Source organism: Festucalex cinctus, chromosome 5 (genome assembly GCF_051991245.1).
Source record: "Festucalex cinctus isolate MCC-2025b chromosome 5, RoL_Fcin_1.0, whole genome shotgun sequence".
In the NCBI taxonomy this organism is placed as follows: Eukaryota; Metazoa; Chordata; class Actinopteri; order Syngnathiformes; family Syngnathidae; genus Festucalex; species Festucalex cinctus.
The window spans coordinates 9,931,645-9,943,261 of NC_135415.1; the positions used below are offsets into that span (position 1 = coordinate 9,931,645).

At 43.8% G+C, this 11,617-nt stretch overlaps 1 protein-coding gene across 6 annotated transcripts; it reads left to right on the forward strand.

Annotated features, from left to right (window-relative positions):
* The first annotated feature begins 248 nt into the window (after positions 1-248).
* Positions 249-10,763, forward strand: ddx31 (DEAD (Asp-Glu-Ala-Asp) box polypeptide 31). Of its 6 annotated transcripts, none has more exons than XM_077522675.1 (21): positions 252-464; positions 891-981; positions 1,468-1,569; positions 1,688-1,770; positions 2,567-2,642; positions 2,727-2,770; positions 4,168-4,238; positions 4,301-4,410; positions 4,497-4,538; positions 4,616-4,680; positions 5,776-5,895; positions 6,461-6,567; positions 6,655-6,896; positions 6,972-7,094; positions 7,206-7,265; positions 7,963-8,013; positions 8,086-8,225; positions 8,316-8,400; positions 9,672-9,783; positions 9,871-10,018; positions 10,209-10,763. In XM_077522675.1, the coding sequence occupies exons 2-21, from the start codon at positions 919-921 to the stop codon at positions 10,345-10,347; spliced, it is 1,983 nt and encodes a 660-aa protein (XP_077378801.1). In that variant the 5' UTR covers positions 252-464; positions 891-918; the 3' UTR covers positions 10,348-10,763. The 6 variants fall into 6 exon arrangements, with proteins under 6 accessions (XP_077378803.1, XP_077378801.1, XP_077378800.1 ...); XM_077522676.1 differs by having other exon boundaries at positions 394-464; positions 1,688-1,784; XM_077522677.1 differs by having other exon boundaries at positions 249-981; positions 1,688-1,784.
* The last annotated feature ends 854 nt before the right edge of the window (positions 10,764-11,617 follow it).

Sequence of the window (11,617 nt, forward strand, 5' to 3'; positions counted from 1 at the left end):
AGCCGAAAGAATTATCTCATCTCTGATTGAGCTATTCAAGCATCAGTCGGCTGCGCACAAGTTCACCATAGCATTGGTCATAGCATCGCTGATTTATCAACTGTTGGACCTATTTTCTAGCTCACACTGATTGTTTTCTTATTCACTCGCATTGACGCTCTGACCTCCACCGCTAGGGGCGCACTTCAACGTGACGTCACACTGGAAGGGTCTGTAAGAGGTTGACCAATGAAATCGTCTTTCGGCTTCATTTGAATCACGCCGGTGGCATTCGAGACAAAAAAAATTAACACGAATTCGAGAAGAGAAGATGGATGGAACGTTTTGGAACATAGCGCGCGAGGAACCGACAGGTGGCGCTAATGCAACGCAACGCGTGAAAACCGCCGTTCAACACCATCGAAGAAGACACCAAGGGGGGCGCGGCCTCATCACGTGACAAGGAGACAAGGAAGTCTTCCCACGTGAGTCTTCGCTCTGTGTTTTTTTTTTTTTTCCACGGTGAATTTTTGTGTTTTGTGTTCGTCTTCAGTTTTGGATAGTTTTATTTGCCTCTTTATATGCGTGATCAGGCCGACTGGCCGGAAGCGGCTGTTCGCTAGCGCGAGGATGTCGCTAGCATTAGCATTAGCTGCCTCGAAAGCGAACACAATCGATTTGGCGTGAGTCTAAAACGTTTGCTGAAGTGCACGTCCAAGTTTGAAGTGAGGCTGAGGCGGACTCGCAAGACAAATTGCTTGTTTAATTTGACTGCTTGCAAGTCGAGCTCGAAATTGTGGTTGATTCTTGAACGCATCACCAGATCAGATAGCGCGCGGCTCTCACGTCACTTGTGCTCTTTTATGCTGCATTCGAGGATTGTCGGATATATCCGAGTTGGTTTTTCCCAGTTCTGACCATCATTAGGACGGAGTGAGGATGTCGTCATCAGAAGATCAACTGTGCATCAACATCACTTCCTGTTCGACTAGAACTTCATGGGTGAGGAATATCTCACACACACACAAGTTAAATATACACATGTGATACTTTTTATTATTAAAGGGATACTAGTGTCATTGAACAGTTTTCAGCAGTGAAAAAGTTAATATTTTGTCTATAATTAATGTGTTCGCTTCATTATTTTTCATGTACTATTAATACCTTTTAAAAAGTATTTTTTCTACTTGCTGTCGACTGATGATGACATCACCTGTGCTGAGGAAGTAGGTCACGACCAATCATGGCTCTGTTCACTGACCAAACCCAGAGAACAGGTGAGCCACGATTGGTTGTCAAGTGATGTCATCAGTCGACATAAAGTAGAAAAATACTTTGTATAGGTATTAATTGACAATGAAAAATAATGACGTTATCAAATTAATTCAGAACAAAATATGAAAGAGCGCTCATCTGTCAATCATACGTTTGGAATGTGAGTGAGCGAATGTAGTAAGCACGCCGCCAAACGTTGCGTTTGCCCTTCAGGAAGCGAAAGCGGCCAAGAGGAAGTTTCCTCCCTCCGAAGAGCGGCAGCGCCATTCCAAAAAGGCCCGGCCGCAAGAGGCCACGCCTCCGGCACGCCCGCAGGTACGGCAGTCCGCTGACGGGAAGTGTCGGCCGTGAACCGGTCAAGGCGACGAACGTCGGCGCCGTCCTTCATTTCCCGTCTCTCGCATGAGTCATGTTTTGATGTGTGTGTGTGCAGATGCGGCGTGGGGCGGACGCCACAGCACCCATCAAGACCTCATCTCTGTTCAAACACAACCCGGAGATCCCCCAAGTCCACAGGTGATCTGCAACAGGTCGTTAGCTCGCCCCACACTCCTTTGTCCTCTTTGTATGCCTTCTCAAGGCTCAAAATTTGGGGATTTCTTTTTTTTCTTTTTTTTTTTTCCGCATTTGAGAAGCAGTTTGTCTAATCAATGACCTGATTTGATTAGCAGCTGTTGTCATTTTCAGGAACGTTTTTTTCGGTGAATGAATGAATGATTGTGCCTAAAATATCAGTATTCATTCATTATTATTATTTTTTGTTTGTTTTAATAATTTATTAATTAATTCATTAATCAATGACCTGATTTGATGAGTAGCTGTTGTAATTTTGAGGAGTGTTTTTTTTTTTCTTCCAGTGAATGAATGAATGTGTGCCTAAAATATTAATTATTCATTCATTATTAATTATTTTTTAATATTTAATTAATTTATTATTATTATTATTAATTCATTCATTAATAAATGCCCTAATTTGATGAGCAAGTTTTATACTTTGCCAGTGAATGAATTAATGTGTGCCTAAAATATTCATCATAAATTCACTATTATTTCTTCACTTATTTGTTTTATTTATTATTTTTATAATTGTATATATATCTCCATCCATCCATTTTCTGAGCCGCTTGCTCCTCACAAGGGTCATGGTTATAATTTTCTTTATTAATTATTATTATTGTGAATTCAGTCATTCATTAATCAGTGGCCTGATTTGATGAGCAACTGTTGTCATTTTGAGGAGCAGTTTTTTGCTGGTGAATGAATGAATGCATGTGTGCCTAAAATATTGACCAGCTTTTTTCTGTTGTTAAAGGCCCGAAGTTCGTCCGCTAACCGAGAAGATTTTCACCTCAGAATCCTTCTCAGACTTGAACCTTCACCCTCACCTGGTAACATGCACGCACGCACGCACGCACACACATGCGCTCGCAGTTAGTCAGCTCTGCCCTGACTGGCTCTTTTTCATCCACCAGGTGGCGACACTGAACAAAGTTCTCAATGTTTCCACCCTCACCAGGTGACTTTGAACCACTCACCTGTGTATATGTATATAAATGACTGGCTAGCCAATAGCCCGTACGCGCCCGTCCGTGCAAGCCGTTGAAGTCACAATGGCGGCCGTCTTGCTCCGCTAGACGTACACATGAGACATATACAGCTCGGAGGCACTTAGTAGAAGGCCGGAGGTGGGTGGGGTGGGTTTGTGCCCGGATACTATTTTTTAACAAGGTTAATAATAATAATAATAATAATAATAATAATAATCTGCGGTTGGCTGGCAACCAGTCCAGGGTGTCCCCCGCCTACTGCCCAGAGCCAGCTGAGATAGGCACCAGCACCCCCGCGACCCTTGTGAGGAATAAGCGGTCAAGAAAATGGATGGATGGATGGATGGATAATAATAATAATTATTATTATTATTATTAGGGATGGCCGAGTACCGATACCAGGTATCGGTATCGGGCCGATACCAGCCTTTTTTCAAGTACTCGAGTACTCGTGACGCAGACGAGTACAAGCGACCGATGGCAGAGTGGGAAGACGTTAAGTGAGTCCTCCTTGCCTGTGACTGGCGCTAGCTTGCAGCAGTTTTTCACCAAAACTTCACTGGTTTGGAAATACTTCAAAATTGTTAATCTTAAACTAAAAGAGCATTTTTGTGTTTTATTTTGAGCGTTAAAACTATTGAAGAGTGACTGTGCTGTTTTTTTTGTCAAAATTAAAGGAAATATATTTGTTTAAAAATATCTTTTAGTGATTTTTTTTTTTTTTATATTTGTCAAAATGTGCTACTGGTATCGGCAGTCGGTATCCGTGAGTACTGAGGGTCTGAGTATCGGTATCGGTCTGAAAAAAAGTGGTATCGAACATCCCTAATAATAATACGTGGGTGGTATGTGCTGCTTTGAAGACCCCCTTTTTCTCTTATCGCTCAGTTCCTTCGAGCCCAATATTAGATTTGGCAGAGGCATCTTTTGTTCAATTTCACTTATAATTCTTTAATAAAATATATATCACACAAGTTTCCTCCTATACTAAACATCAATAAGCATATAATTTATACATGTATTTAAGGCAAGTTGTCAAATGTCTGAAGTCCTCTTATGTTTAATAAATTCTATAGCAACTTTCCTACATTAAAATATTTTTTTTCCTTTATTTAATTCAATAATTTATATAATTCATTTATTTATTTAATTTATGTATTCAATTAAAAAACGCCATAAATCATGCTGTTGTTCAATATGGATACTGTAAATACATCGGATGGTATGGGGAGAAACGTTTGTTGGGAGGAGCAATATGGTGACTTCAAAAGTCTTGGCCTATCGACTATCCAGCCATATATATAGATCAGTGCTTTGAAGGCACATGTTTCAATCTGGCTCGCTTGCTCACGTTGTGGCCTTTCAGCGTCCAGAAACGGAGCATTCCGGCGCTTCTGTCGGGAAGAGACGCCATCATCCGATCCCAGACGGGCTCAGGTGAGTGCGTGTCGACGCATGTGTGCGTGTGCGTGCTAACGTGTGTGTTGCACTCACGCCAGGTAAGACTTTGGCGTTCGCCGTCCCGCTGGTGCAGAGCCTGCAGGGCCTCACGACCAAAGTGCGGCGCTCGGACGGTCCCCTGGCCCTCGTCATCGTCCCCACCAGGGAGGTGAGACCGTCCGTATTTGGTCATGTGACCGCACCCGGCCAATGGGAGACGCTTGTTGTCGTGACGATTGCGTTGTCCTCGTTCAGCTGGCCCAGCAGACCTTCGACACCTTCCAGAAGCTCCTCAAGGTAAACGCCGTCGCACCGTCTTCATGTCAGAAGACGGCGAGCGCTGAGCGTACCTTCCTGTCTCACCTCGCCCGCAGCCTTTCACCTGGATCGTTCCCGGAGTTCTGATGGGCGGAGAGAAGAGGAAGTCGGAGAAGGCCAGGTGCAAATCGGGATCATATCCTATTCACACTTTTTTTCAAACTTTGGGGTCTCATGATCTGCTGATATATATATATATATATATATATATAGTCTTCAATTAACATAGGAATGTATATACAGATGTGGACGTACTGTAAATGTGCTCTTAATATTAGGCAAGGCAAGTTTATTTGTATTGTACATTTCATACCCAAGGCAACTCAATGTGCTTTGCACAAGGAAAGACAACACATAAGCATCAACAAACACAGTTAACATTCAGAAGAAGAAGAGTAAATAAAAATAGGTTGCAAAATTTACTAAGAGAACATACAATGACAATATTAAAACATTCAGCAAACTTAGAAACATTTAGCGTAAGGGGTGTCAATCGATTAAAAAAATATATATATATATCGTGTAACTTGAATAAGGAACTTGTGATTAATGCATATAAAATAAAATGTACAATAAAACATTTTTTTCCATAGTTTTTCATACTCTGGTTCACATAAAAGTGGAAAAATGTGTTAATACAAATGGGGTTTTATTTCATTGATGCAATCATTTCATATTCACAAAGTTATTTGAAGTTCAAATGAAAAGGATACTCTGCAGTAAAAAAATGTAAGAATGATTTGCGTTGGTCATTTTAATGCCAGCAGATGGCATAGATGTTTCATGTTATACATTGTTGAAGCAAAGTGCATGTAAAAGCTGATTCATTTTGAACAACGTGTCAACTTGTGCACATTTTTAAAATTGCAAGTAACTTGCAAAGCCCAGTTCCCACAAATACAGGCATTATTATTATTGCTGTTGTTGTTGTTATTATGTATAGTACTGCTAATTTGTGATCTAGTGACTCACAACCTTGAGGGTTTTTTTTTTGTTTTTTTTTTGAGTGACTTGCTCTAAATTTGATAATCAATTCAAAATGGCTGTGAATGAAATGAAATGAAAATATATCTTTGCCTTATTTGCTCAGTTGATGAATGAAGGAAAAAAAAAAAAATCTGTAACCAGCTGCAAACGAGGTGATTGGTCGCCGATTGTCATGTGATGAATGAAGTTGATGTGCACCTTTTTTTTTGTGTTGCCTTTTGTTTGTCAGATTGCGCAAGGGCATCAACATCCTGGTGTCCACGCCGGGACGTCTGGTGGATCACATCAAACACACCCTCAGCATCACCTTCAGTGCCGTTCGATGGCTCGTTTTGGACGAGGCCGACCGGTACCGCACGACACAAACGTTTAAATCCGACTAAATTAATATTAATATTATTCAGAAATTGTGTGCTCCAAAAACTTGAAACAAAAAACATGTTTTCAAATGTTAAAATGGAAGATATAATGCACATTTTTCAACGAAACGTATGCAAAAGTGAGTCGGATAAATGTCTTCCACAAGTCAAAGTGCGCTGATGAGTCTTCTTCGCCTGAAGACTTGCGTCCACTTCCCTGCCACTCTTATGAGGTGCTCCCTCTAGTGACTCGCCAAGTAATTGCTCATTAAGTAATCACAATGGAGCTGTTCGAGTGGCTGGATATTAACTACAAATATCGTGATATTAGTGTAGGTGTATCAATGATCTATCGGGACATTAAGTATCATGAGTTATCGCGATATTTTTAATGATTCGTCTTTGATTCATTGGTTGATTGATTGATTGATTGATTGATTGGTTGTTTAAAAAAAAAAAAAGGATTGAAAAACGGGACACGCTTTGAAATTGACAGTGCAGGAAATGACCAAAGAGAAATGAGTGAAGGCACTGTTTGTGTGTGTGTGTGTTCAGGACGTTGGACTTGGGCTTCGAGAAGGACCTGTCAGTCATCTTCAACTCTTTGAACTCAAGCGGCCCAAAGAGACAAAATGTCCTCTTGTCAGCAACACTCACACATGGTACGGACGCATGTTGTGTGTGCGCGTGCACGCACGTGTGCACGCCTGTGGTGACCTCCCGTGTGTGTGTTTGTTTGCGTGTTTGAGGCGTGACCCGTTTGGCAGACATTTGCTTGAAGGATCCAATCAGCATCCAGCCTTGTGAGCCCGCCTCCCCTGACCCCGATGTGGCGCCGGTGGCCCCCGGTCCCGCCCCCACCACCTCCGACCCCGCCCCTGGCCAATCGGAGTGCTTCACTCTGCCGCCGGACCTGCGTCACTTTGTGGTGTTGGTGCCCAGCAAAGTGCGACTGGTTTGTCTGGCCGCCTTCCTCCGGCACACCTGCAAGGTATCGTATGTGCGTGCGTGATTGGACTGCTGCGTGTGTGTGCGCATTTGTGACGTGCGCATGTGCGTGCGTCAGGACAAGAAGGCGATGGTGTTTGTGTCGAGTTGCGAGGAGGCCGACTTCCTGCACCTGCTGTTGCGGGGCGTGCTGGCACCTGGGCCCACTTTCTTGCGTCTCCATGGCAACATGCAACAGGAGGTGTGAGGCGGGTTCCGGTCTGAGGCAGGCCCGGGTCCGACTGCACTCAGCTGATGTTTTTTGTTTTTGTTTGTTTGTTTGTTTGTTTTTTTGTTTTTTTTTGCCATCCAGGAGCGCTCGGAGGTGTTCCACAAGTTCTCATCTGACGCCTGCGGAGTTCTGCTGTGCACGGTGGGTGAGGAGAACTCACTCACATGAAGATAGGACTGGGTAGCGCCATACAGGCCAGTGCAAGCTGTTGAAGTCACAGGGAGGCCATCTTGCTCCTCCCACCTCAACAGCAGACTACTGTATCAACTATATGCTATATGTACACATGAGACATACACAGCTCAGAGGCACTTAGTAGAAGGCCAGGATGGTCACTATTTTTTAACAAGTAAAAAAAATATATATATAATGTAACAATAATTAACAAATAAATAATTAAAATAGCACATCCGCCTCCCAGTTCTGAGGACTCCGGTTCGAGTCCAGGCTCCGGCCTTCCTGGGTGGAGTTTGCATGTTCTCCCCGTGCCCGCGTGGGTCTTCTCCGGGTGCTCCGGTCTCCTCCCACATTCCAAAGACCTGAATGGCAGGTTAATTGGGCGCTCCGAATTGTCCCTAGGTGTGCTTGTGAGTGTGGATGGTTGTTCGTCTCTGTGTGCCCTGTGATTGGCTGGCAACCAGTCCAGGGTGTCCCCCGCCTACTGCCCAGAGCCAGCTGAGATAGGCGCCAGCACCCCCCCGCGACCCTTGTGAGGAATAAGCGGTCAAGAAAATGGATGGATGGATAATTCAAATATAATATAACATAAGGCTGGAGGTGGGGTGGTCAGTATTTTTTAGGAAGTAAAAAAACCTGAAAATGTTTCTTGTCCTTTCAGGACGTGGCTGCTCGCGGGCTGCACCTGCCTCAGGTCACGTGGATCATCCAGGTGAGGTGATACGCATGCACGCACGCCTCCGACATTCTCCCTCTCACATGCCAATGACGTGTGTGCGTGTAGTATACCCCTCCGCACAGCGCGGCGGAATACGTGCACCGCGCGGGGCGCACGGCGCGCATGGGTTTGGCGGGCAGCAGCCTCCTCTTCCTCACGCCCGGCGAGTCCCACTTTGTGGGCGAGCTGGCCCGCGCCAACGTCAGGTGAGGCGGCGCCAACCGACTGTCGCCGGACACCAAACGTTTCCTGGACTGACTGCGGAGGGGGCGGGGCTTGCCGCCATCTGCTTTCAGCCTGACGGAGATGAAGCTGACCGACATCTTGGCGCACCTGATGAAGGACGACGCCTACAAGGGGAGGGGCAAGTACTACAGCCAGGTACATGCACACACACGCACATTCACGTACGTGCCCCTGCTCAAATGTGATTGAATCTAGCAGACGCCAAATTGATTGACATATCATGGCACTGGCGCAGTGACGTCGCACGCCTGGCCGATGCAGCCTGCCAGCATTTTTTTTCAATCAGACGGGGGTTCTTCTTTTGATTGGCAGTATTGCACCTACAAATGTCCACTTCACTTTTTTTTTTTTTTTTTTTCATCTTGTAGTTGTGGAAATGACTCGTCAAGAGTAAAAAAGTAAAACAATAAATAAATAAAACTCCTGCCCAATATTAAAATTTTGCCTATTTTCCAAGCCAACTTCACCTGTTTTTAGGGCCCGAGCAGCGACCGCTGCGAGGTCCCTATTGTTCCTGAAGGAATTCTTATTATTCTTCTTCTTCTTCTTCTTCTTCTTCTTTTTCTTTGTTATTGTTTTTGTATCTTGAGTAGTTGTGAAAATGACTCGAGTAAAAAAGTTTAAAAAATAAATAAATAAATAATAAAATTCGCACGCACCCCCGTCCCCTAACAATCAGATTTTGCCCATTTTCCAAGCCCACTTCACCTGTTTTTGTTTTTGTATCTTGAGTAGTTGTGAAAATGACTCAAGAGTAAAAAAAAAAAAAAGTTTAAAAAAATAAATAAATAAATAATAAAATTCGCACCCACCCCCGTCCCCTAACAATCAGATTTTGCCCATTTTCCAAGCCCACTACATTTTTTTTTTTAATTTTTTTTTTTTTTTGGTTGTTGTTTTTGTATCTTGAGTAGTTGTGAAAAAGACTCGTCAAGAGTAAAAAAGTAAAACAAATCAATAAAGCCTCTCCCCCAATATTAAAAATGTTCCCATTTTCCAAGCCCACTTCACCTGTTTTTGTTTTTGTATCTTGGTATCTTGAGTAGTCATTTAAAAATAAATAAATAATAAAATTTGCACCTACCCCAACCATCCCTCCCATATTAAAATTTTCACATTTCTAAGCCCACTTCATTTTTTTTGTTTGTTTGTTTTGCTTTTGGTTGTTGTTGTTGTTGTTTTTGTATCTTGAGTAGTTGTGAAAATGCCTCATCAGGAGTAAAAAAGTAAAAAAAAAATAAAAAAATACAATTCCGACCTAAACCCGAAAACTCCACCTGTTTTGTTTTTGTTTTGTATCTTGAGTAGTTGTGAAAATGACTGGTCACGTGTCCACTCGGAATGCCCGTCCGCGCAAGGGGCGGGGCCAGTCTGCCGTCACGCAATTGCAACCTTCTTTTTGTCAGACGAGCGCGAGCGCTTTGGAGCAGGAGACGCGCGAGCGTGCCACCGTCCTGCAGACGCACTTTGAGAACTTTGTACACGCCGACGGCGCCGTGCTGCGCAACGCCAAGAAAGGTAGCCAGCCCACCATCCGTCCGTCCGTCCGTCCAGTCGGCCGTCCGACATCATGTGACATCGCCGTCTTGTCATGATCATTGTCAGCGCTGGGCTCGTACCTGAGGTCGTACGCCAGCTACCCGGCCGGCCTCAAGCACGTCTTCCACATCCGCGCCCTCCACCTGGGACACGCCGCCAAGAGTTTTGGCCTGAGGGACGCGCCTCGACACCTCGCCATCAACGCACCACGCAAGTAAGTGCGCGCGCAAATACGCATTTCCACCACACGCTTGAGTAAGGATGTTTGATTTCACACCAATACTAGTGCGAGTACTCAACTTTTGAATCAGGCCAGCTATTGGCCACAAAACAATCCAAGCACACTTGCACATTGTCCCCGTTTAGCATGTTAGCAAAGATGCTAACGAGCTCGCCCTCCACAGGTTGCGTCGACAGCAGCGGAAAAACACCAAGGCCAAGAACGTCACCGCCATCGCCGCAGACGAGTTCTCCTCCGGTCTCCAATTTGCTAAGAAGAAGAAAAAAAAGGGGGAGGAGCCAGAAGAGGCGGAGTTTCAGTGAGCCACAAATGGAGCCGTCCCACTGCCGATGGTGGCCGATAGGCCAAGAATCTTGAAGTCGCTTGGCTGCCATCTTGCTCCTCCTAGGAAACCTTGATTGGAACTACGCCTTGTGTACGCAAATGCCGACCGACATGCGTTTGCGATACACTGCTCAAATTGCCAGTACAAAGGCTGTGGACAAACAATACACCGCTAAGTATGATTGAAATGGAAAGAGTAGATTGATATTGTAAGCCTTTTTATTTTATTTTTTATTTTTTTGGGTCATTGTATGTTGCATTTTGTGTTGGACGAATGATTGTTAGTTTGCTAAAGTTGTTGCCTGCTTGGTGACTCGAGTTCGAATGAAGTGAGAATAAATCATGTTTGTATCAATAAATGAAGTCAAGAGGTGAATAAACCTTATTATTGTTACCAACATTGTTGATTGTGGTTATATCAAGGCTGTGGGAAACTCGACTGAGTTGTGTTGATGTGCTTTTGTTGTTGTAGCTGAAAACTACACAAAGCAGCTGATGTACTCTTTGCTCGTAAAAGCGAACCATTAGGGCAAATAATGAGTTGTAAAGGACATGACACTGAATTGTGTATATTACGTAATGGTGGAGATTGGAAAACAACCTGCTAGCAAACAATAACACCCTTCTAAGTATTTCTTGCCATTCACAAATCCTTGTGCACTCTTCGCCATGTTGAAACTGGAAAAGTTCTCTCAACTCGGAAACTCGGCTATCAAAATAAAATCTTAGTTGTCCAGTAGAAAATATGACATGAGAGGGCGTTCTACTCCTCCATCCATCCATTTTCTAGACCACTTATTCCTCACAAGGGTCGCGGGGGGTGCTGGAGCCTATCTCAGCTGGCTTTGCGCAGAAGGTGGGGTACACCCTGGACTGGTTGGCGTTCTACTCGACCTGTGGTATTTACCATATTTGCAAAACCACAAGAAGGCAATGTTTTTATCGGTTATGAAAAGTTTGAAATGATCAAATCATATTGGCATCTATAAATGCATTGGAATGTTTTTGATCATGTAAAGTAGTTTGTGGACCTCTATGATTAAAGCTACTCTATGTAGGATTTACCAAAAAAATATCTTAATAGCCTTTTTATTTGACCATTTATGACTGAAACATATTCTAATTAGTAGATCAACATCTTCGCTGTTCACAATGGGTACTCCTACAAGCGTCTGGCCAATATTATTTAGGAAGCGTCCGGTCCGAATCCTTCGAATTTCCCGCCCTCTGTCTGCGGGATGTGACGTT

Excerpts from the sequence above, each read along its gene's own strand:
- ddx31 (XM_077522674.1), top strand. The coding sequence starts at position 919 with ATGTCGTCATCAGAAGATCAACTGTGCATCAACATCACTTCCTGTTCG. Across the intron at positions 1,771-2,566 it reads GAGATCCCCCAAGTCCACAG|GCCCGAAGTTCGTCCGCTAA; the intron begins GTGATCTGCAAC and ends CTGTTGTTAAAG. Across the intron at positions 5,896-6,460 it reads GTTTTGGACGAGGCCGACCG|GACGTTGGACTTGGGCTTCG; the intron begins GTACCGCACGAC and ends GTGTGTGTTCAG.